The following is a 26436-nucleotide window of genomic DNA, read 5'->3' on the forward strand; positions in this document are numbered from 1 at the left end:
CCAAGAAAGGCAAAGCAGCTCAAAACAGACTGCAGTACTCTTTTCAGCATTGGCAGGGTGTGTCTATACATACCTATACACACTGTCTGGATGCTAGTGTTACAGATTTCAATAAAATTTTCAAATATGCAGTGTTTTCCCGTAATGAAAAGAGGCCTTATAGAAACAACCATGGCAAAGTTCTGCCCCTTACCCCCATTTTTAATATATAAGAGGGTAAAATACTGTTGAAAGGGAAAAACAGGTGAATTAAAGGCTACCTGCCTGTGGTGTTTGGGCACACATGCCTGCTGGTGGGCCCTTCCTCGGCAGAAAGTGTCAGTGCCCCCCCTGCTGACCTCCCTCTCCCGATGGCATCTAGGTAAGTATGAGCTATGTGCGCTGGGGGGGATGGCAGTAGGTGGATGGCCCCACACACACCAGTCCCACCCTACATACATGTTGATAGTCTACTTCTGTTGACCCCATGTGAAGCAAGAAGGCAGTCTTTGTAATATCTTGTAATCTGATGATCTCCCCTATGTGCTGGTGGGATTTTCTGTTTCCAACGGGCTGACAGCTGTATAGGCTTTTGTATAGCACAGTCTCTTTACTGCCAGATCAAAAGGCCCTAGGAGATCATGTAAAAACTGGTGCAAAGCTTTCTGTAGGTCTAGTAACCAATCAATAGGTAATATTTACTAGTTAATTTTTTTAAATCAAATCTCACTGGCTGATATGTGTTACTAGTCCTGAGTCAACTTTGTGCCTCGCACATTACTCATGTATCATAAGGCTAGCCTGGCACTATGATTTATCTGAATGGAATTCTAACAACACTTTCCTGGGTGGTGAATTTCATTTTCCCACTGCTGTAAACCACTTTATATGTTGCAGGTAAAACCACATTTCCCTTGTAAACAAACTGCTTCTTTGCTTGTGTGTTTAATATTATTCCCAGGACACTAAATTCTATATTGATGCAGGACTCTCTACAAAGTGTTTAATTACTGGGTACTTGTGGGTCATTTTTTGGTATCATGGAAAAGCTTCCATCATACCAAAATATTACCCTCATAGTAGTCTTTCTGAAGCAAACATGCATGGAAGCATGGAAGCAGTACATTATAGTTGAATTACTTTGATACATTTTAATTTTTTGGTTTTACTGTTCCTTTAAACTGATAACCTTGCGCTACCTTCAGCTACAAGAACATATTCTGTTATATCAAAAACATATATAACATGCATGTAACAGGTAGTGAGGCATGAAAGTTCTTAGGGCCCCTGAGCACTTAAAGAAATAGGTATTGTCCTGAGCTCCCCAGGATATCACTTTTCACTTCTTATTCAAAACCCCATCCATAACAGTCCAATGGGCGTATTTATCAGTTTTCGAGTTTCTGGATTTAAGTTTGTTTTTCTAAATTAAATAAACTTTCATATCAAATGCTCACTTATTTATTAATAAGGAAAATTTGTTTAAATAAAAAAACTCAATACCTCAAATTTTCATGTTTATAAATTTGAATAAAACTCGTATATCTTAAATGTCTTTGTCTAGGACGACTCCCATTGACTTCTATAGAAACTCGCAAGATTTTAGATGGTGAAGTTATACATTCGAGTTTTCGGGTATTTTTCACAGACATTTGAGTTTTTGAACCGTAACTCGAATTGGGCAAGTTTTAGCTTACAAATTTGAATTGTGAATAAAAACATTGAACATTGATAAATCTCCCCCCCGAATTGTCCAATACCTGAGTTGTTGAAAACTGATACTGCTCTTGGCATGAGATCCTTGACAGGTTTGTAGTGTTATGTGGTATTGAGTACTTCACATATACTAGTGATTACATGGTGTGCAGCCAGAAGGTCAGCGAAGTATACATCTATCACATTTGTTTGTAGAGAAGTTATGTAAGACAAAGCTATTTCTGGTATCTTTCCTCTGAAGTCTACATGCTTGACATTTGCCTTTGAAAGAGTAAAAATGCCATTCTTTCAGTAATCTACTTCAGTGCTGCACCTATAATGCTATTACTGACTCAAGAATAGTTTAATGCTACAAGTTAAACTATCTGTACTGGAAAATAGAATAGGTGGCTTTACAAACGTATTATCATGTAATGGATCTCATTATCAGATTAGATGTTGTGAAATCTAGTGTTGTGCTTATTATTTAAATATTATTATCCAAGAGCTAGAATGTCATGGCACACGCAATATCATTGATATATCCTGATCATACAAAGCTCAAAAAAACCCCCAGCTATATAGTGATATGAGTTAGATAGCTTACCCATGGTCACAGTGGGTCTGGGTGCTCAAGCCCCAGACCTTCACCTTCAATACACACTGGAAAAGCAGGCTGACACTCCAGATCATCCAAAAGTACAACATCTCAAGCAGCTCCAATTATATTAAAAGCATTCTTAGTTTATTTAATACATACACAATATACAGGAAACTCTGCATTTCTTGCCACAAGGGGCACTTAATCATAAGCTAAATTTGAACTCCAAAAACACACACTATTTAAACCAAAATTGACCAATCACATTCTAGAAAAGAATCACAGTAAGCAGGTCATTAAAAAACAAAGGAATCTCATTGGGTTACAGAATTGGGTTATTATAAACAGTTGTGTAGAACTACAAAGAACTATATGCATAAAAGGAATGGTATCCACCATTAGGCATATTATAAACGTTAAGTTACACATAGCATGAAACGTCATATTCAAAATGTAAATCATAAGGTTGTCTTGTATGTAAATAGAAGATCCATTTAGTCTCTTTTTTATAAGGGCATTGATATTATCACCTCCTCTGGGGCCTGGGATAATTATATCTATGCCTGTAACAAGGCAATTCTATCTTGCAAATAAGACAAGAACCCACTTAAACGCTCAAAAAAAAAAAATGCCTGGCAACAGTTGTTTTACATTTACCATCGGTAATACTTAAAATATGTTCTCTAATTCGTTCTTTTAAAATTCTACTAGTTTGACCTATGTATTGCTTATTACATTTTTTACATGTCAAAAGATAGATAACATACCTTGTATTACAGTTGAATGTTTTATTTGATATGTTTTTTGGTGACTGAGGAAGTACATGATTGTGTTTTACAAGTAATACAGGTATGGGACCAATTATCCAGAATGCTCGGGACCTGGGGTTTTCCAGATAAGGGGTCTTTCCTTAATTCTGATCTTCTACCTAAAGTCTGCTAAATACATTTAAACAGTAATTAAACCTAATTGGATTGTTTTGCCTCCAATAAGGATTAATTATATCTTAGTTGGAATAAAGTACAAGGTACTGTTTTATTATTACAGAGAAAAAGGAAACCATTTTTAAAAATGTGAATTATTTGATTAAAATAGAGTTTATGGGAGACGGCCTTTCCGTAATTCAGAACTTTCTGGATAATGGGTTTCCGGATAAGGGGTCTGATACCTGTACATTGTCTTGAGCCACGTTCCTGTTGTAGATAGCCAAGTTTCACTTTGTCTTTTCGTTTGGATAAGGCTTGGAGACCATCTATTGCCCAGGGTTTCTGTTCTTCTACTCACATATTTATAACCATTGTTCAAAACTTGTCTCAAAATGGAATCTGTTTTCAGAATAGTCAAATTTCTATCAACAATTCTCTTTTATTTCGTTATACTGTGGGATGAAAGTAAAGGATATCTTTCAGATGAGTCATTTCAGGTGAGGAAATGGACTTACAGCCTGCCAAATTAACCAGAATGTACATAATGTTAAGCTTTTTTCCCAACATTGTGTGCTCTTTCAGTTTAAAGGCTTGTGTGGAAACTCTACAATAAGGTCAGCAATGAAAAGTAGACATTACATGTGATGCATGTGTTTTTGCTACATGCTGCAGGAAAACAAGGACCATTCAAATAAAGCCAGTTAGTTTTCACCTTTCCTTGTCCTTTAAAAACCCCAAATATCACCAAGTGCACCATAACCTAATACGTGCTTTTAATAGAGCTTCCTGACTTGTATAGCTTAAAAACCCACAGCAGTAAAAAAGCAGATTATATTAGATGCTATTTCTGCCTCAGCTGTAACTCCAGGGACAAAGCTGGATTTCTAACTGGAAATGTGGTTCTTCTAGTGTAGATAGTGCATTTGTGTTTCCTGCTACCCCCACCTTGATTCATACACTCCCAGTAAGCAGCAGACCGAAAAAGGGACACTGCATACTTCTAATTGCAAGGCCAAAACATGGTACACCATACAATTAATATATTGTAAAAGTACAAATGCCACTGAATTGAAAACTGTGTGACATAGATTATTTTAAATTCTTATCTGTCAGTAGTAAGATGCCCCTAGAAAAACCGTATATTCAGTGGTGTAACTATCTTGATGGGTGCCAGACTGGGATGGGGGAATATTTAGGATCATGTCTATGTGTGCACAGTTGGGAGCAAAAGTTGCATGCACATGTGCATTTTTCTGCATCATGTTTGAGCAAACTTAAATGCCATCCATCTATTGGGGGGGTTTGGCTATATTTATTATGGCAGACAGATGGTAAATGCAATGTACTGTATATGCACAGTAAGCATACAGCACCCACCTTAAATTCATTTCGACATAGTCCACTTAAAGTTCCTGGGGGTGCCACATAAGGGCTGTCATTGGCTTTTTGGTAGCTTCTATGTGACCTGGCAGCCTACAGGATGTCCTGTTTGGCAGTGCACAGGACATCCTGTAGGCGGCCAGAACTTGCCTCCAAAACTGCTGCCAGAACTTGCCTACCAAAACTTGCCTCCAAGCAAGGAATTAAAAAATATGCACGTGCTTTGAGGCCACTGGGAGCAACATCCAAGGTGTTGGTAAGCAACATTTTTCTCTCTGGTTGCGGATCACAGACTTAAGGTATCTGTCAGTAATAAGGAAAAGTTTACTGCTTGCAGCATTTATAGGGTGAACCTCAACCCAGAGCATCTCGAAAAGCCCACATACAGAGTCCTCCTGTGCATATATACCCTTGTGCTTTCCAGATCTATAAAGGCATTTTGCCTGAAATCTCAAGGAGTCAGCATATAATGCTTGTTTTTGTGTTCTACTATTTGCCTTTTTTGGCACTAAGTGGTAAGCAGTGCATTTTCAGCTTCTGAGAAGAAAGAAAATAGTAAACTATAGTAACCATTTTCTTTGATTATTAATAATGCTGAAGATTTCAGATTACTATTAATAAGATAACTGAATTTATAGTTAGCGATTTCCTTCTGTTTGTCTTGAAGTCTGCTTGTCTTAAGAAGTCTACCACGTACCGAAACAGCTTGCCAAGTGTTCTTAGCTATCTTTGTAATAAAGTCATGTCTACTCCCTGCAAATTCCAGGAGAAGCCTGACATTCCATTTCATTGTACAGCACACAGGGACATCATTGTGTAATCCAAACAGACTTTAAAGGGAAAGTGTCATATGCCTATTAAAAGCAAGACAGAGGCAAAAAATGCACTTTATTATTATCTGTTATTCATACAGCGCTGACACATTTTATGCAGCACTTTACAGAGATTATTCATCGTGCACTTGTCTAATTTCACGGGAGGTGCTGCTTTGTAATATGGGTTAATAAAGCCATAGGCTTCTCATTATCTTATTATATCTCTCTATATTGTCACTTTGTTTCAGTCATAGAAGAGGAGTTACTTGGAGAGAGAGCTATAAGGTGCACACACTGTACTGCTAAAGACAGCAGTCACAGTTTCACTGTTTGCCACAAGTTTGTTCAGCATCATTAAGGGCCAAACTCCTCGGGATTTTGTCAGATCAAGAAAACGCATCTGCAAGTCGGATGTTGTGCATGGGTTAAAATATAACGGGACTGATTGAAAAATCTGATGTGTAAACTACATGACAAATTTGCCATCTGACACCGCACACCTTTCGAAGGGGAACGCTGCATGCTGCATCTGACGAGATAAAATCTGATGGTGTCTGACAGACTTTTTTTCTTATTGAAATGCATTGACTGTCGGATGTAGATGCAGGAACAAAACACACCTTCGATTTTCTCTGATCTGACTTTACATTACAGTCTGAGGAGATCAGACTTTGTAGGATCCTACAAAATCTTGTGGAGTTGCATGACAAGATCAAATAAAATCTGACCCACAAAATCTGTTTAAAAGTGTGGGATATTATACCCCTACACAGATCTCTATAAAGTTTTAAGCTTGCTTATGTCTAGTAACTCATAGCAACTAATCACATGTGTTTTCAAATAGCTGACCAGTAAATGCTCCCTGCTGTTGGATATTCCTATATTAAAAACATTGCCAAGTATTAGACAAGTACGTGCAGAAGTATACATTAGTACAGGGTTAGGTCTTTACTAACCTGGGTTAGAAATGAACACAATGATACACAATGACAATGTGTCTATGAAGATTCTCATTCATCCAGGTCATGATATACAGTATCTAGTAGAATTAAGTCTAAAACAACTGGACTTTTCTGAGTTTTTCTTGAAAACGTTTCACCACTCATCTAAGTGGCTTCTTCAGTTCAAATGACTGGTAGGGAATTCCCCGGTATTTAAACTCTTGATGGTAGTAGAGTCACAGACATCCAATCACAATGGTTCCATTGAACTTGTTCAGTTAGGTGTTAGCTGAAACTGACAGGTGTAAGAAGGTATGATCCAATCACAATGGTACCAAGATTCTCATTGATGAAGGTGTTAATCCTTCAAAGTACATGACTGGAAGTGTGAACTGTTGTGAAACTGCCGGGGTAAGGATGTCAACGCGCCATTGTATGTTGGTGACAAGCGGTGTCTCAGGCCCCCTCCTCTGTTCAGGGATGGTTTTTCCAGGCTGGCATAAATGGCCTCTTTCCAAAATATGCACGTTACTGTCCTCAAAAGAGTGACCTTTTTCTTTGAGGTGTAGATAGACTGCTGAGTCTTGTCCTGAGGAGTTTGCCCGCCTATGTTGGGCCATTCTCTTACAGAGTGGTTGTTTTGTCTCCCAAATGTATAAGTCTGAGCACTCTTCACTACACTGGACAGCATAGACCACATTACTTTTCATGTGCTTGGGTGTAGGGTCTTTAGGGTGCACCAGCTTTTGTCTCAGGGTGTTGCTGGGTTTGAAAAACACAGGAATGCGATGTTTGTTGAAAATTCTCCTAAGTTTTTCTGATTTTCCAGCAACATATGGGATGACTATGTTGTTTCGCCTGCTGTGTTCCTCCCTTTTGTTTGTAGGTCTGGTCTTTCTGTTGGTCTTTGATTTGGTTTTGATGAAGACCCAGTCTGGGTACCCACAATTTTTCAGAGCTCCTTTTAGATGTTTATATTCTTTCTCCTTGGCCTCTGCATTGGATGCCACCGTTTCAGCCCGATGATGTAGAGTCCTAATTACACCCAGTTTGTGTTCCAAAGGGTGGTGGGAATCAAACAGCAAGTACTGGTCTGTGTGGGTGGGTTTCCTGTATACTTCAATATCCAGGTCCCTCCCCTCTTTGATAACTATAGCACAGTCCAAAAAAGCCAGTTTGCTGTCTTTCACATCTTCCCTTGTGAACTTGATGTTTTTGTCCACCGAGTTTATGTGTTTGGTGAAGGCTGGAACCTCGCGTGCTTTAATTTTGACCCAGGTGTCATCCACATATCTGAACCAATGACTTGGCACAATGACAATGTATCCTGGAACTAATGCATGATCTGAGATTTTACATTATGAGGATAGGAAATAAGAATTTGTTTAGAACTCAAGTATGTTTAAAGGTGACCTTACAGGGGCTGATAAAAGCCGCCAACGGGCTGATTTGGCATATTATTGGCCCATGTATGGGGGCCCTTAGATGGGCCTACTCAAACAATGTCTGGCCAAAAATGGGCCAGATGTTGATTGGGTAGGTTTAAAAATCTATTTGGTGCAAAGAATGCATCAGTGCATTTATGTGGTCCTCATCCCAATAGCCTACATAATGTCAATGTGATCTAATATCTCGCATCTCAAGGTGGCAGATCTTAACGTCCACGTCACCTTAAATACCAAACTGAGCTGGAAAGCATGAGCTTCTGACAAGTTAATATTGTTACAATACAGGAGTCTGGTATCCAGAATGCTTGGGAAATGTGATTTTTTTTTAATAAGAAATCTGACCTTAATGTGGAACACCACAATTTAAGGCTACTAACAGAACCTAATAAAAAAAATGTTTGCAGTCAAAGTGGATTTACGATAGATAACATCAAGTACAATGTACAATGGTCTTAAGGTCTGTTTAAACTGGGCCCCAAGGGGCTGATTTATTAATTTTCAAGATGGCGTTTGTAGTGTGATGGCAAAAAAACAGGGGCTTAATATTGCTTTCTACTACAGTAACACTTATAAACTGTAATACGAGTTACCAAACACCTGTGCCAGTTCTTCTGTACATATCAATCTACTGGAACATGTATGGGTATTAGTAGTAGTCCTTTACTATAAAGTAAATGGCATTGGATTATTAGTACATAGAGAAATGGTACTGCAGATTTTCAGATCTTTTTTTTTTTTTTTGAATATTGGATTAGAACCCATAGATTGCTTTAGTTATTTTTTTTTTACACACTATCTTTAACATAGGCTTTAATGTCTTTATAGCCTACTTTTGGATTGTGTGAAAATCCATCCAAGCATAAGGTGAACACATACAGATGTATTTATTAACACTGGAGACAAACATCATATAATTTAATGCAGACACTGCCCGGAATGGAATCAAACAAAAAACCAGGCAGGAATGTTAAATAAAAATTAGGTAGCTAGCAGCAAAAACTTAAATAAGGGCCATATAACATGTGCATTTAAATATTAACCACAGACTGGTAGAACTGTATGTCTACTACAGTGTTATAGGGACTTTAGTGTTGGGGACTGAGACTGAAGTACAGGACTACATCTGCATTTTAGATAACATATATGCTGAACTACTAAGTGGAAATAAACATGAGTCAGATGTAATTTATGGTTTTCTGAAAACCTGGAAAGGCTGAAAAATCTCTCATATAAAAACCGGTCTTTTGTAGCCAAGAAATGTGTTACATGCAGATGCCAGACAAACTCATATAACTTCATGGTGTTACTGGATAAAAATGTAAGGTTGCCCCACCTAAGTCCCCTAGGCGAAAGAATGGTAAATCCAAATAACCAGCAAAAAAACAGGGCAAAAAATGAAATTATTTAGGGATAGTAGAGAATATCAATGATTCATTACTCTGAATATCTTCAGGTTTAAACCTTGATACAAGGATCCTGCAGCATCTAAGATGTACACTTATTTCAACTAGGGTTGCTACCAAGCCAGTATTTGACCAGTCTAGCCAGCAAATCGCCAGCTAGGGCCGGTGCCGGCATTAAAAATTTACCGGCAATATATTTGCCGGTAAATATACAATATAACCCTTCTTATAGATCCCTCTTTCCTTACCCTCTCCATGGCAATCACTCCCCTTTTAAGTAGATGCGTACCTCTGCCTCTCTCATTTCCCCACCCCAAGTGACATCAATGCAAGAAAAACACCAAAGATAACAGAAAACAGTAGTCATTCAGATGTGCAACTGTCCAGTTTTAATACTCACAGGATAAAGAATACTTCAGATGCTTACACAGCATAGAACTATAAATGTTACAGCACCAGTTCTGTTTTGGTTTTAGTGTAGTATAACAATTACATTGACCACATTCTCATAATTCCATAATTTATTTAAAGAACTAAAAACAAAACTCAGCAGTGGCATTGAAGTGTCCTTTGTTTCTCCTTAGCTGTGCACAGGTTTTTCCTGCCACACAGAAAGCCATGTACATAGGGCAATATTTGGGTCATTGGGTGATTGCAATCACAGGCAGAAATGCACCCTTATGTTTGATCAGCTGAAGGGAAAATATTCCCACATCCCCAACTGCAATGGAGGCACTTTCAAAAAAGTCCATGGTCCCTTTTTTTTTTTTTTTAAATGCTGAGTTGAACAGAGGGGTTGCTGGCCTCCATCTTTGTCCTTCTCACAGTTTTAGGCTGCTTGACAGTTATCACTTATCTGTAGCTTGCTCACTGGAAGCAAGTCTAGCCTTGAACTGGGGAAGGTTAACTATGTGGGTTTCTAAAAGTTAAAATAATGGGTTGGGGGATTATTTATCCTTTCAATTAGATGGGCAGGTATGCAGATAGATTTCTGAATGAAGAAGAATCCTCTCACCAATGGGCAGCTGCCTGTTGCTTACAACTGCATTGACAGTGATGTGGGGGTTGAAAAAAAACACATTTTTTAACATCAGTCATAACAGCACATTGATCAGATTTGACTTCTGACCAAGAGTGTCTGTCCCTATTAACATCCATTTAAAAAGGAAAAATGCCAGCGAAATGGTATGGTGTAATGGTACCTAATGATAAAGTATTGCTGAAAAACAAAACATGCACTATTTCCAAATGTAGAAATTAAAGACTGCAGGATTCTAGAAATATTCTGAATAATTGCAAACGATTGGCAATAGAAAGAAGTACAAATTATGCTGCTACTTTAGCCAAGGAATCAAATGTAAACTGTACATATCAACCCACATTTGTAGCAACAATTTACTATTTAAATATTTACTCCTTTTTTCAGTTAAAGAACCATGGTAGTTGCCCTTGCACGATTTCAAACCTACTCAATATACAAAACAGAGATGTATAAATGTTAATGTTAAGGTATAACATTCCTAATACAATTTTTTTTTACTATTGTGGCTTGAATTCAGCTAGATAATAAGTAAATTGTAAGCTTTATCGCGCAGCATATAGCGTATATATAAAAAAAAAACCATACTCATCCAACTAAGTAGTTACGTTCATACTCATATTTAGATAACATGCCTCTACAAAATAAAAATCAACTTTTAGTATGTTATAAATGGATCTGTGCTTTCAATTTGACGTAATTTTTTATGTTCATTTCTTTTTAATTCGCCTTCCTATTCTGCCTCTTTCCAACTAGTAACTTTTTACTGCATTTTTACTGATTTCTCTCTGTTCAGGTCATGTTCTATTCATCTTTCTTTAAGACTTTATTAAGATTCTAGGATTAAAAAATGGTGAGGTGCAAAAGATTACTGCAAAAAGCAGGTAAGAAGGCAGAAGTGTCAGCATTAGGAAAAATGTAGCTATTTTAAACACTTGACGGGGCTTACAAATTGACTCTCTGCGGTGAATTCCTTGTCCTTTAAAGATTTTTTTGGGCATTTACCCCCATATGTAATAAATGGCACTACGGTTGCCTGGAAGCAGTAACCCACAGCAAACAATAAGATGTTTGCTTTTACACAGGTGACCAGTAAATTCTACCTGCTGAATGGTTGCTATGGGATACTGCTCCTGGGTGAACAGAGTGCTTTTTATACATAACCCCATTAATGTTTTGTTACTGTGCTTCCTCAGTATAACTATGCAACCAACTTGCTGTTTATCATGGGCACAGAGTCCAGTGCCAGCCTTTTGGTAAACAGTATCCTGTTACAGAACAATGCAGTTGCCAGACTATTTGAAAAGCCTTGTATGCACGTCTGTCTCTTTATTTACCCTTCATCTTTCAATACCTACTTACAGGTTGATGTAAAATATATATAGGTATATGTCATTTAGATTAATTAAGATTCAAATTTTTATATATAAAGATGAATGGCCATTCTGGCACCCCTTTTGTGTATGATGCCTGATATGATCAGACAGTTCGAAGCCATCAAACAACAGCCATGCACACGGCTAAACTTTCAGAAGAAAGAAGTGTGAATCATTGATTTCCATAGAGTAACAGACCCAGCTACTTCTAGTTACCCCACTAATCAGCATAGTAATCAAAAATATTCTAACATATTACAAAAAACAAAGACTTCCTGTCAGATTCATAAAAAATGCATCTTTCACCTTATTTAACAACTGTTTAGATAACATATATAATATTATTACACCTCTGTTATCTTCTCCTTTAACATCCAGCCAAATGCAAATCCTACTATTGCTCTGAACACAAGACATTTGCTGTGGAACCCTGAGTGTTGAAGAATGCTCTCTGGCAAGTATAAAAATCTAGTAACCGAGAGCTTAAAACTTAATCAGATGTTAGATAAAGCATGTCACCCACGCAACATTCATGTCTAAAATCAATAAACAATACATTTGTTTAGTGATCTCACTGGTTGTGACTGCTGATTAATAAGGCTTAGTAGTGGTTAGTAATACCATGTTAGTAATGTCACAGAGCTCCTGAGTGACTGCTTGAATCCTATATTATTCTCTATATGTTTTAGTAGGTTCAAAGAGAGCCAAGCAGGAGCTTACTTTAATGGAACTCATTGAGCATACCTTGTGTAGGTTTACCAATTACCAGCAGAAAAGTTTTAAATGGTAATGATCATAAAAGTTGAATGCAAATATGCTGTATGGAAAGAGTAAAGAAACATATTTGTATTTTAATTAAAAGGGATTAAAAATGTTAAGGATAACTATAAGCTTGAACTTAAGTTGCTCACTCCTAAGGGGACACTAATTCTTATAAGGTAGTCATGGGCAAGTTGGGCAACTCAAGATGTCGCCTAAACTTCAGTTAATTGCCAAAAGCTGTTAGGGTCTGGGAGTTGTATTTTAGCTGGGAGTTGTACTTTGTCAACACCAGAAGGGTATGAGGCAGATTTACGTCTCTCCTGGGGCTCAGTACCTATGGAACTTGGGGTGTACAATTATATTTTAGCCTCATAAAGCACATGTCAGCATTTTCAGGCCTAGATCTGCTTTTATGAATAGTGATAGGTGGTTACCGGTTAAGTTAACTGCAGACAGCAGGAGGTTTACAGGCGCTTCTCCTCTGATGGAGATATGCTGACCAAGAAAATGACAGTTGTGTCATGAGCCTTAAAAGTTTAGAATTTTAAAATAAAATGAATGAAACATGTAGTTTTTTTTTTAACATTTTCAAAAACATTCACATATATTTTCTGAACTGCAGTTTTAGTGATGGTATATGTTCCATTGTGCTTTTCGCAAATACAAAGTTAACATAAATGACAATAGCAGTGTATATTAAACTACGGAGTAGGTACTGTGTAGGTATGAAAAGAAATCATCCACTCCAGTCCTGTACAGATAATATTTCAGTTCTAGGAAAACAATAGAACATTTAAAATGTTTTTGCTTACAGTATTTACTGTGGGAACTTTATAGTGCACACTTATGTAAACATATTCTTTCACTGTTCCCATAGCAATACTTTATATGTAAGAGAAATTAAGCCAAATATTGCTATTAAGCACAATGCTACAGTTGTGGTTCAGAATTCCAGTTATGTCACTGCATCTTTAATCAAGATGTTGCTGCATAGAATGTTAAAGGCTCCCAAGTATAAAACAAAACCCCCTTCCCCACCCAGTATTTCATCTATACAATCTCTGTGTCACCACTTCTCGATACATAATGGAGATGTATATTAGTAATAAAAATAATACAAAGAAATCATCCAGAAATCCAAGAAGACCAAAAACAGCCTCGGGAATAATGTCCAAGGGTGAAACCAGGTAGAATAGGGCTCCAAGCAGACACAGGACAATTCTAATCCGGAACATCCAAAACAGCCCACCAACAGAGAACATCTCACGGAAGGCATGGCGCAGCAAAGTGGGCAAATCCATAATTCTGTCCATGAGCTAGAAAGGCAAAGTTTTAAATCATTAAAATTCTTAAAATAATAAATCAACAAGTGTATAGTAGGGTAATAATATGGTCATAGAAGAGGAATTACGATTATGTAAAATACAACATTGAAGCAATTAGCTTGAAGGCGCTATGGTTTACAGATTTCTGTGGTCTGCGATTAGTGGATCTGATTAATGTCACATGGGGTATTTCCATTGATGCCATCAATGGAACTTTTCCAAGTCTGGCTGTCACTGCTACATTAATATAGGAAGCTATATTGTATTTTATATATAAAAGCTCAGTGTAACTGGATACTCTAGATACAGCTAGTTTTTTGTGGCTGATGAGCCCATGTGCTTACACAGCAGACAGCACTACAGTTCAGATTACTTATGCATATATGTTGCTGTACATTTACAAAATATAGGATACAGAATACTGCATGTATTCAGTATTAGCATGCTCCTTTAACAAAGACATGGAAGTTCTTTTATATCTGCTTTAAAGCAATTTTTTTAAACAGCAACATATTTAGGTTATATTTATATTAATAAAAGATTTGTTGATGATGTATCTGCAGGCTGAATTCCATGACTTGTGTAAAAGCACTCACCCTTCTGCCTTTATGGTGTCATGAAATTCCCCAATGACTTATAATATTCTTATATTTTAAAATATGGTGTATATTATTCAGTATATAATCTACCTCCATGCAGAATCCACTTTTTCATATTACAACACAGAAAAAAAGAAATCCATTTGGCCCTCGACTTCAAGACCTTAAAACAAAATGATGAACTAATACCATGGAGCATGTGCCCATTTTGGCTGGACCCAGAATGCAATTCTCCTCATCTTGTGCCAATACCACATCTGATGACCTCTATATTATACACATCACATTGTTGTATTCTAATTTGTGCCAAATATTTTAGACAACAGAAATAAAAACAGCCCTGTTTTACTCCTTAACTCACAGAGCGAGGTTGTCCTGAAAACCTTCGATTGTAACCAATGGCTTCCCGGAGTATATTTTGGGAGTCTTCCTGTTCCGTTGCTTGAAACAATGGAAATATTAATGTCACCTGAACATTAAAAAAAAAAAAAAGAATCAAAAGCACCTTTTAGCTGATTGTATAGAACGTCCATGGACATGCAGATGATAAAAGCATACATATATCTATATAATTATAATTATCTACATGCAGGTCACACAAACACATAATAGTACATTATTACAGAAACATGGGTAAATACACAAATTAGAGCTACATGTTACAGAATAAGATTTTTCTAGAATGGAGGAGTGCCTTATACCAAATAATTAGAAATAAAATATTATAGTTTATAGCAAAGCATTTAAGGTGAAGTTAATTAGACATTTTACCATTACCCAAGGTAACTTTGCCACACAATGTAATTCTTTACAGAGGTCATTGGCTGAGATTTAACTTGATGCTCTGACAACAGACAGTATGTAAACTTTCATTTAAAGCGGTGGACTACTTTGATTATTCAAAGATCAAAAAAAGATTATGTGTCAGACACATTGTTATTAATATAACAAGATCTCTAAAGTTTCTCCTTAAGAGATGGAAAAACTATACAGTGATTTTTTTTATTCAGGACAAGCCAAAAAAAAGGGGTTACTAGAAAATCAGCTTTATAGTTAAACTACAGTTATAGTAATTTCTATTTTCAGTCACTAGATGGCATTGTGTAACAGGGAATCCCCAATGCACTTGAGGCTTAGAAGGAGGCAATGTAGCATTGTGCCCTGGAAAGAGCATAAAATAAAGGTCAAACTTGTGCCAGGCCTCAAGTCCTTGTGAGAATGTTATGGACATTTTAGATATTGAAAGTCATTTGAGGTAAATAGGTAAGGTTTATTAGACAGGTATGTGGGTTCTAAACAAAGCCAAGAGTCAGAACTACAGAACAAAGAGAGCACAGGGTTTATATAGACTTTGTGACATAGTAGCCTACGTCATAAGAAATGGATGAACATAGGCACAACCAGTTTGCCAGTGTACACACACAGAAATATCTGTTCACAGCACAGTTTATTTTTTATTGGTGACCTACCATGAATTAAAGTTTTGCTGAGTTTAGCTGAAAAAGCCATGCAAACCTTCAGTTTATTTATACAGTGTGGGTCACCACTGTGGTATGGACAAGGATAAATTAGCTTCAGTTTACTAAAACCACTACAGACATGGGAGCCGTTACCCGGTAACCCATTATCCAGAAAGTTACGAATTACGGGAAGACCATCTCCCCCTGACTCCATTCTAAGCAAATAATACTAATTTTTAAAAATGATTTCCTATTTTCTGTAAAAATAAAACAGTTACTTGTACATGATTCCAACTAATACTGTATACAATTAAACCTTATTGGAAGCAAAACAATCCTATTGGGTTTATTTAATGTTTAAATAATCTTTTAGTAGACTTAAGGTACGGAGATCCAAAGATAACAGTCCCCATACCTGTACTACCCTCCAAAAAAGCTATACAATTCACATGTATATGTCAATTGTAGCTTGAAACTAATCCCACATTATATCAAACTACATTATAAAACCTTCAAAATGTTCCATATCCTATTTCATTGTGAAGTCCGATAAGCAACTACAGAATGTAGAAAAAGGTAGTACATGAAAGTAGACCTAGTACAAAGTCAAAATACAAAGACAGATATTTATAATGCACCAATTAGACAACACAGGAAGAAGAGAAAGTTATTTAATATATGTAAAATTGCTTTGCTGACCGTTTGACGGCAAATAGGACAGTTGATTGCTCCAAGCCATGAACCATACCTCCAGTAGGCAATAATACATGAGCCTAATAAAAAAAAAAAAAAAATGTTTGAGTAACACACACATCTATATGATAAGACTGTGAGACAGTTAAAAGTTGGTACAGAGGTAGTGGACATCAGCCCTATGGATTAAGCCAATCAACATAATGCAAACATCTAAATAAAGTTGAAAGAGGAGCTTGGTCCAAAAATATAGTGTTTTTAGTTTGTAATTTCTGACATAGTTTAGTTTATATTTGCTGCACTACTGGTTCTGACACCTCATACAATATAGCAGAAGCCAGCTGATTAACAGGCCAGCAGGAAAACGGACTTCAATGAGAAGGAAAGGCAAAGTCACTTGGGGGTGCCAATATGTTAGGCACCCCCAAGTGACTTTAATCGCCTACCTTTTACCCCGGGCTGGTGCCCCTGTACAGAGAGAACAGCACCAGCCCGGGGTAGATGCAGCCCTTCCTTCTTCTGGTTCGGGTGCGCACGCATGCGCAGCAGAGTGAAAAAGCTGAACTTTACTGCGCATGTGCGCGTCGTTTAGTCCTTAGAAAACAAAGTAGAAAGGAGGAAGCTCTCCAGGTACCCCGGGCTGGTGCTGTTTTCTCCTAACAGGGGCAACAGCCTGGGGTACAAGGTTAGCGATTAAAGTCACTTGGGGGTGCCTAATATTTTGGCACCCCCAAGTGACTTAGCCTTTCCTTGTCCTTTCAGCTACACTATTTAAAAATACAGATCCGGTGAAAAGAAAGAAAACAGACACTGCTTTCAATGAATTATTTTTACAAATATGTACTGGAAATTTGCTTAGAAATGATACTTTCTTTTACTGTGCAAAAAAAAAAAGATTTTGTGTGGAGTTCCCCGTTGGATCAAATTTGTCATAATCTGGAAACAAGTACTACGAAGTTTGGCTACAATAACCAAGATTTTCCTATATTTAAGATCTGGAAAAAAACATTCACAAATGGATATACTGAATCATCTATTTAACATACTATATTAAATTTTCTGCCAGAAAATAGAGGAATGGTGAATACTTACTCTGCTGAAAGCCTACACCAGTGACCAGTGACAATTATGCAGCAGCTCTTCAGCACACAGCATCAGTCTGAAAGCCTTCCAATTTGGCAATGTTTTTTCAGAATGAATTCCACATATTATTAACACATATTTCTAAAGCCTCAACATATTCTACATCAGTGCTGTCCAACTTCTGTGGCACAGAGGGCCGGAATTTTTCCGACCTACGTGGTGGAGGGTCGATAATGGAAACCAGTTTTGACCACTCCCCTTTTTGAAACCGCACCCACTTGAAACCACACCCGTGTTATCACATGACCATACCCATATTAATGGTTGTAGTACAGCAATACTGCCATACTCTGCCTTCCCTACCCTGCCTGTGTGTGCCATACTCTGCCTTCCCTACCCTGCCTGTATGTGCCATACTCTGCCTTCCCTACCCTGCCTGTGTGTGCCATACTCTGCCTGCCCTACCCTGCCTGTGTGTGCCATACTCTGCCTGCCCTATGCTGCCTGTGTGTATGGCATACAGTGACACAATGCTGGCACTGCTCCTACAGTCTGCACAATAACTATATATTAAAATACTTTTTAATTGCAGTACCACCTCAGTATATGTTCTTTTTATAGTGTGCAGGATTATTTGTGGGTTTCTACTGCTCCTACAATCTGTCTGAGGTGTGAACAGGGAAACAATGGGGGTGATCACAGCCTGAGGTGTGAACACTGCAGGGGGTGAACAATGTAGGGATTAAAAGGTGTGAACAACACAGGGGATTACATGTTTAAACAATACAGGGGGTTTACAGCCTGAATCTGAGGTGTGAACCATGCAGGGGGGGCAGTTAATCACAGTACTGATACCATTTAAAGCTTACACAAGAGTAAACCATCAAAGCAGCCAGACAGGTGGGGGGCCACACAGAGGGGGGTCGCGGGCCGCCAGTTGGACAGCACTGTTCTACAGCACTGTACAAGGGTGAATACATTGATCATACTAATTACATACAAACACAGTTTGGGGCCTAAAGACCTTTCTTAAAAACAAATACATAAGTTTAAAACAGCGTATGGATGCTCAATTAAACAAAAGGTATTTTAATTTAGTAATAAGTAATTTACCACAAAAAAGATGTCCACAGTTTGTTTCTACTGGAAATGTAGCTTGTTGTAAACACACTGGACATGTCATATCAGAGTAGAACTGAGGGCGAGGTGGAGGAGGAGTTTCCTGCCAATACATTAGGAATCAAATAGATTTTAACAAAAAGGCATATTTTTGCTATAAGAGAGGCCATGATTCTTACATATTACATAATTAACATTTCTGTATCATACTACAACAGGATTTCCATTTTTCCCCTCAAGAAAATCCAATTAACATTACATATCATACATACAAATCTCAAGCACACTGCTTTTTCCCCATAAATTATGCTATTCTGTATTTTTATCTTCCTTCCTTTTATGTCATGCAAGTCAGGTAACCCTACAAAATGCCACTTGTATGCATGTGACTATAAGGGTCATTTATGAATACAGTCCAGTGGTTGGGTGACCACTGGAAGCCTAGTGGGATTGTCCCTTAAGGTCCAAGTTAGCATCTTATCTACCCATATATGGGACATTCCAATGGGCGTATCTGACCAAAAATTGACCAGATATCGATTGTACAAAAGTCTTGTTGGAGCAATGATCACATTGGCTCACTGATGTGGTCCTCGTCTCAATGGCCTGTATTCTCATTGTTGTGATCTGATCATTTGGCTCTAGGGCCAAACGATCAGATCAGTCCCATATGACCCACTGTAAGGTGGGCATATCGAGGAAAAAGCCCCCCTGTTTTGTCACCACACCAAACGAGCAGATCTTTCAGTGTATGGCCAGTTTAAGGCATATTTCATCTGCCAAAGAATGCTTTTTGCAGAAAAGGTTTTGATATCGATTGCCTACAGGATAGAGTATGCAGTTTCATAGAATTATACCTGGGTTACTTTCCTTTGTCTCATTTGCAGGTAAAAAAAGAAAAAAATCTATCCACCCAACACAGTACTCTTTGGGAACTACTATGCAAAACTTCACCATCCTAGGGGAGGACGTTGACTTGTGTATTACTAGTGTGAATGTAAATTACTTACTTGTTCGTTTTGCAACTGTTCACGAACAGCTCTGACCCTGTCTTGATTTTCTGGGTGAATGTTTTGCTCATCATTTCTAAAGAATGCAAAAAAAAAAAACCAAAACATTTTTACCCCAAGCCCTTAACAATTAAACAAACAACTTTGATATATGTTTCCTATTTCCTGCTTTTTAACTACCACTTTACAACTCTTTATGAATGTGAGGTTTAATTCTGCAACAAACTAAAAAGGATTTAAAGAAACAAATTAGAGAGAAGACATCATTTATGATTACAAAGGCAGCATGTAAGGTGCAAAAAACTAGCACAATCCATAATTTGTTGCACTTGCACACAGAAAGTGTGCTAAATGATTGATTTTTTATTTTACAATAGAACAGTGATCCCCAACCAGTGGATCATGAGCAACATGTTGCTCACCAACCCCTTGGATGTTGCTATCCGTGCCCCAAAACCAGGTAGTTATATTTGAATTCCTGACATGCTGGCAAGTTTTGGTTGAATAAAAACAAGATTTACTACCAAATAAAGCCCCCTGTAAGCTGATCCAGCCAATCGTAGTGCTTATTTGGCACCTCCATGAACTTTTATGATGCTTGTGTTGCTCTCCAAGTCTTTTTACAATTGACAATGGCTCACAAGTAAGAAAAGTTGTGGACCCCTGGTATAGAGGAACCAAACTTACAGTGTAATAATACAAAAGGCTTAGCCCAGGCAAAATGTCAGTAGTTGACACAAGATATTACACTTACACATTTAGGCTAAGCTAATGTGACCCACAGTTACTGAGAGAGTTTAGTTCAATTTCAGCCAAGTAAACATTTATTTTATATAATTAAGTGATTAACCCTTCAAGCATAGGGGCACTATAACATTGCTGCAACGATTTTTACAGTAAACACACGAAGGGGCATATATCAAAGTGCAACCCAGAACCATAAAACTTACATCACCAGCGTGACTGTAGTTTTATTTATAGTCCTTAGGGCTGAAAATTTAATTATTTAGACACTTATTTATTTTTTTTTCTGAAGTTTTTCTTTAAACAAAACAATGTCAAATTAAAGGAGTGGTTCATTGTTAACTTCTAAGCAACTTTTTAATTGGTCTTCATTATTTATTTAATTGGTCTTCATTTATGACTTTTCTTAATTCAGGTCCTCACCTATACATTATTCTCTCATTTCAACCATTCTCTAGTTGCTTAGGTAATATGAACACTAGCAGTCAGATAAATGCTGAAATTGCAAACTGAAAACTTGCTGAACAAAGTGAAATAATTAAAAAAAACATATATATATATATATATATATATATATATATATATATATATATATATATATATATATATATATATATATATAGCAAAAAAAGGGAAAGTTGTGCTCAACCACTAAATTTTAAACCATTAGGCGGGGGTGCAATGAGGTTGTGACCACGAAATACATAGAAACAACAACAAGAGATCCTCTGCACTCACCCATTATCAATATATAGAACATTAAGACATTCGGTGCATTTAAGCTACTAAGAAATGCCCTTCCCTTTAAGCAAAACAGGGATTGTTTGTCCATATATTGCAATATACTTCAAGCTGGCCAACTGCGTCAAAGTCATCCCTTTTGACCAGTTCCTACACTGACTTATGCGATTCATTAAGAATTCTACTGCTTCAATATACATTTATATACCTAGGAACAGGTGAAAACAGGCACTCACGTATAATGAAGTAATAATTTGCCTGGGTGCAGTATAAAGTGAGCATACAAAATTAGAAAGAATATGCCGCACACTCAGGTCTTAGATGCAAAAAACAAAAAAATTTTTATTTGGATCAAGGACTGACGTTTCGGCCACACAAGCAGCCTTTCTCAAAGTGCAGATGTGGCAATCAAACCCCCCTGATAAACCCAGCAGTGGCAAGCCTTGATGACATCATAGAGTGGGTGTGTCTAAACACCAGACACTGTACAGACACAATTTGAATAAAACAATTACAAAGGAAACCAAAAATGAGTAGAAAGTGCAAGAGAAGTGAATCACCCTGTGTAAAAGGAGCGGGAAATCCCAGTGAAATAAATAAAATGCAACAAGTGTGCAAAGAAAGGGCGCTTGAATCACTGTGTGGCTGAACTGCAACTCCCAGTACCCGCTCTGATTCGAAGGACGCTGTGGTAATTTGTATATGTTTGTCCATACTGTTAAGTAATACGCTCATACACATAGGTAGGCTGGCGGCTTGGGGCACAAGGAAGCTATAAGAGCACCGTAAGCACAATATTGTGCTGCAGAGGGTGGCAATGTATCAAGAAAGGGAACCATGTAGTTCACATAGCGCTCCTCAGAGCGTCTAAGTATACTTATACCTCGGCATATAGCGGAGTGTACTGACATGAGTGTCATAATTGGCGCTGTGAGACCGCTAATGAGCACTGTCTCACAGCGCCAATTATGACACTCATGTCAGTACACTCCGCTATATGCCGAGGTATAAGTATACTTAGACGCTCTGAGGAGCGCTATGTGAACTATTCAAATTGTGTCTGTACAGTGTCTGGTGTTTAGACACACCCACTCTATGATGTCATCAAGGCTTGCCACTGCTGGGTTTATCAGGGGGGTTTGATTGCCACATCTGCACTTTGAGAAAGGCTGCTTGTGTGGCCGAAACGTCAGTCCTTGATCCAAATAAATTTTTTTTTGTTTTTTGCATCTAAGACCTGAGTGTGCGGCATATTCTTTCTAATTTTACATTTATATACCTATATATAGGTATAGTATCTGTAATCTGGATTTCTTGGGACCTTGGTTTTCCGGATAAGGGGTTTCAGTGTAATTTATATCACAATGCCTTAATTCCACTAAAAACATAAATATTAAATAAGCCCAGTAGTACTGAGTAGCCACCAGTATGAATTCTCGCTGCTTAGCTAGAATCAAGTACAAGGTACTGTTATTTATCAGAGAAATCATTTTTAACAATTAAAATTATCTGCTAAAAATGGGAAATGTTTTTCTGTAATTCTAAAGGGATCTGTTATCCAATACTATAATACTGCTATTTACTCAAAAGTAATTAGCTTTCATGACAGCAGTAGAGACATTAACCCCAATGTAGCCAGATGTAACCAAAGAACATGTACAGGATCTATAACTAGTGTACACCACTATGCAACAAAAGTTATGTACTATAACAGATTTTTATATCCAGCAAATGTATATGTCTTTGTTAGACTGTAGCCTAAAAGAAAAATAACATACATATACTTTTTTTAAACAATGTAGGGACAGATTTATCACCACAGAAAAATTCACCATTCATTCCTATGGGATTGTTATAAGCGTATTTTTTAAATGGTGAAGTCTAACATTCACCCATTTATAAATACGCTTCTAAAAATCCTATAGGAATTATTGTGGCCAAATTTCTATGTAGTGGGCTTTAATCTCACATTTTGATCTACCCCTAAATGTGAAAACATCATAAAATCCTAATAAAAAAAAAAACGTGCATTTGTTTTGGTAATTTAGTTTGTAAATAAAATATAGAAATATTAACTTTGCACTGGCCTACCTTAAAAGCAGATATAAAAGTGAACCAACAGCAACAAAGCTGAGTAAAACAACAACAATCACTTGATCGCTTACTCCTTCAATGATTGAGCCTTCATCTAATGGAAAATAAGGACGTCCTTCCTGATTATCAGCCATTCCAGAGCACGGTCATTAAACTCTGTTAGAAAAGATCATGAATAACAATAAAGTAAAATGCAATGTAATTTAAAGGAGAAGGAAAGGCTAAGTCACTTGGGGGTGCCAAAATGTTAGGCACCCCCAAGTGACTTTAATTGCTTACCTTGTACCCCGGGCTGGTGCCCCAGTTAGGAGAAAACTGCACCAGCCTCTGCGTTTCTTCTGCATCAAAATCCCTGGGCCGGCGCATGCGCAGTAGAGTGCAAAACAAACTTTGTTGTTAAAGTTCGGCTTTTCACTATAATGTGCATGAGCAGCGCGCCAATGCAGAAGAAGGAAGCACTCGCAGCTACCCTGGGCTGGTGCCCCTGTTAAGAGAGAACAGCACCAGCCCTTAACAGGGGCACCAGCCCGGGGTACAAGGTAAGCGATTAAAGTCACTTGGGGGTGCCTAACATTTTGGCACCCCCAAGTGACTTCGGCTTTCATTCTCCTTTAAGTTATTCAGCATTAATAGAAATGGTGCCAACAGGTAAAAAGCAGGTATGCATGCAAGGTGCTTTTGCCACTGTGACCTAGCAGTAAAGGAAAACTATACAATATACAATGTAGGTCTCAAAAATATATTGCACTAAGCAACTCATATAGAAAAGTCTGCTTCATCTAAATAAACCATTTACATATACTTTTTTAGTAGTATGTGCCATTAGGTAATCATAAATAGAAAATTGCCATTTTAATAATTAGAAATGCAGTGTTTGATGACTGTTTCTTGTCATGGTGATCAAAGCACTGGGTAGAAAATGCAACCAAATTTTATGAGTAATGGCCCTAAGGCAGGAACGTCCTACTTTTTGTGATGTATTTTCAGTACAGAAATTTGGTTTACATGCAAAGAATATTTCTTACCAGACTGACTAATATACGTGGAGGTGCACACATCTAAATATCTCTGGTTCATTTGTATTTTTCACTCATTCTGAAAACAGCTGTTTAAAGGTTAATATTTATGGCGAGAATGATTAATTTTGCTGTCTGGGGGTATCTGGTAGTGTTTACTAAACAAGTGGGCAGCGCGACAAAGCCTGACCACACTGACCCTGTAACTTGGGACTCTAACACAAGTCAGCAAAGACATGAATAGAAAACTTTTATTAGTGTTCCCAGCAATATGGGTCATCTAAGTAGTGTAATGCTATGTATTACTTTTAGCAATTGTAGTATAACATTAAAAAAAAATAATAATAATGTTCTGGGGCTGATTTACCAATTGGTGGTTTGTAAATGGCAATACTACAATAGCCCATAGCAACTAAGCAGAACTTTGCTTTCATTTTCTATTCACCTTTAGACAGATCAACACTGCAACTGCACTTATGCTAACCAGTAAATGCTACCTAGTGATAGTTTTGGCAAACTGCATGACTGATCTGACAGCCTGCTCCAAATGACCAGTGTGTGTAAGAAAACTTTAACAGCATTATAGCGTGTGACTCTGCACCTCAATATAAACAGAACTGGAACAGACCAACCAGTTTTAAAATTGTTTAGGGGAGGTGGAAATGATAAAATACCTTGTAGTTTTGTCAATGCCAGTATGTACGTAGCCTCTGCAAAGCGCAAACACACAGCACACTGACTCCTCCCTTCCCCCGCCCTTCGCCTTCCCCTGAAAGAGCAGGGCAGGGAGTGGGTGCTTAAAAATACAGCTCATCTATTGGTCTGGCACTGTTGGTGGCCCTATGGAATGCTGGGTAGTGTAGTTCCAGAAGCCCTGTTTGTAGAGTCAAGGCAAAGAGGGAGATTTAGACTAAGGATCTGTGACAGTGGGCTGAGCTGCACTGAGCTGCAGTGGTGCCTAGGGCACGGTAACCTGGACCCACCCCACACCGTTGCTACCTGTGCAGGTACCTTCTGCCTACCCATAGTTCCGGCCGTGCTGAGCTGTACTTTAAGCACCCACTCCCTGTTCTGCTCTTTCTGGGGAAGGCGAGGGCCGGGGGAAGAGAGGAGTCCCCACACAGTACGTGTGCTTCGCAAAGGCTGTGTATATACTGGGCATTGACTGAACTACAAAGTAGTTGTACTGTGGCCATTTTAGGACATCCATGCGCCAAATTCTAGTGCACCCCGCCCTCACCCCCTTTAAAATCTATTTATTACTAAGAAACCCTTATTATAGGTACCGTACTGCTAGTAACATTTATGCGATCTCCTCTTACTTTGTGCTGACAGGTCCTGCCTGCCTCTCAGCTATACAATCTCCCCTTACTTTTTCCTGACAGGTCCCAGCTTCCCCGTTCATCCTCCTCCCTGCGATATCATCCCTGGGTCTTCCTCCATGTGACTTCTTCCATGGCCCCTCCTCCATGCAACGTCATGCCTCGGCTTTTCTCCATTCTTTCTAAGGGCTGCAGAATAGTTTGTCCTCTGTCCACCATGCTATGTTTGAAAAGTGTAGTAGGACGGCTTCGGGAATTGCATTGCAAAAGGGAGATCTATGGGATGAGAGAACAGGGCATATGGAGAAGCCATAATTCTATAGCCCATAAGAATAATGGAGGAAGGCTAAGGCATGCCGTCACGCAGAGGCGGGGTCAGGGATGACATCAAGGGGCAGTGGATGAATGGGGAAAGCTGGGACCTGTTAGGAAATAATACATGTGGGAATGGTATTACTGTTGCCAACAGTAGTGGAGGAGGGATAATAATTTCTTAGCAGAATTAAGATTTTAGATGGTGGAGAGAGCAGGACACGCTTTAGAATTTCAGACAAATGTCCTAAAATGGACACTGTATATTTGATCATCTCTCCCCCCCCCCCAAACAATTTTAAAGCTATTTGGTCTGTTCCAGTTCTGTTCATAAGGTGCAGTCACACACTGAAAGTTTTCTTGTCAGAATTGCCTCTGTTAAAGCACACCTAGACACAATTATCAGTAAACGATCAGCATTGTCTATTTTAGTAGCTGCAACAAGTAGCTGCTACTAGCTCCATGTGTCTCCACCCACTGACGTTCAGGGCAGTAGAAACAATAGTAATTCTACCTTCACCTGCGATTCAGCCCTAAACGTAGATTTTGCATC

General features: G+C 38.1%; 1 protein-coding gene across 1 annotated transcript; it reads right to left on the minus strand.

Annotated features, from left to right (window-relative positions):
* Positions 1 to 3544: 3544 nt before the first annotated feature.
* Positions 3545 to 25644, minus strand: rnf170 (ring finger protein 170; the record flags this gene model as incomplete). Its single annotated transcript, NM_001016872.2, is given in 9 exon segments — positions 3545 to 3554; positions 5469 to 5479; positions 12938 to 13681; positions 14651 to 14758; positions 16449 to 16522; positions 18639 to 18747; positions 19655 to 19730; positions 23231 to 23389; positions 25622 to 25644. Coding segments are annotated over 6 exon segments (774 nt in total).
* Between the last annotated feature and the right edge of the window lie 792 nt (positions 25645 to 26436).

Source organism: Xenopus tropicalis, chromosome 1 (assembly GCF_000004195.4).
Source record: "Xenopus tropicalis strain Nigerian chromosome 1, UCB_Xtro_10.0, whole genome shotgun sequence".
NCBI classification, from domain to species: domain Eukaryota; kingdom Metazoa; phylum Chordata; class Amphibia; order Anura; family Pipidae; genus Xenopus; species Xenopus tropicalis.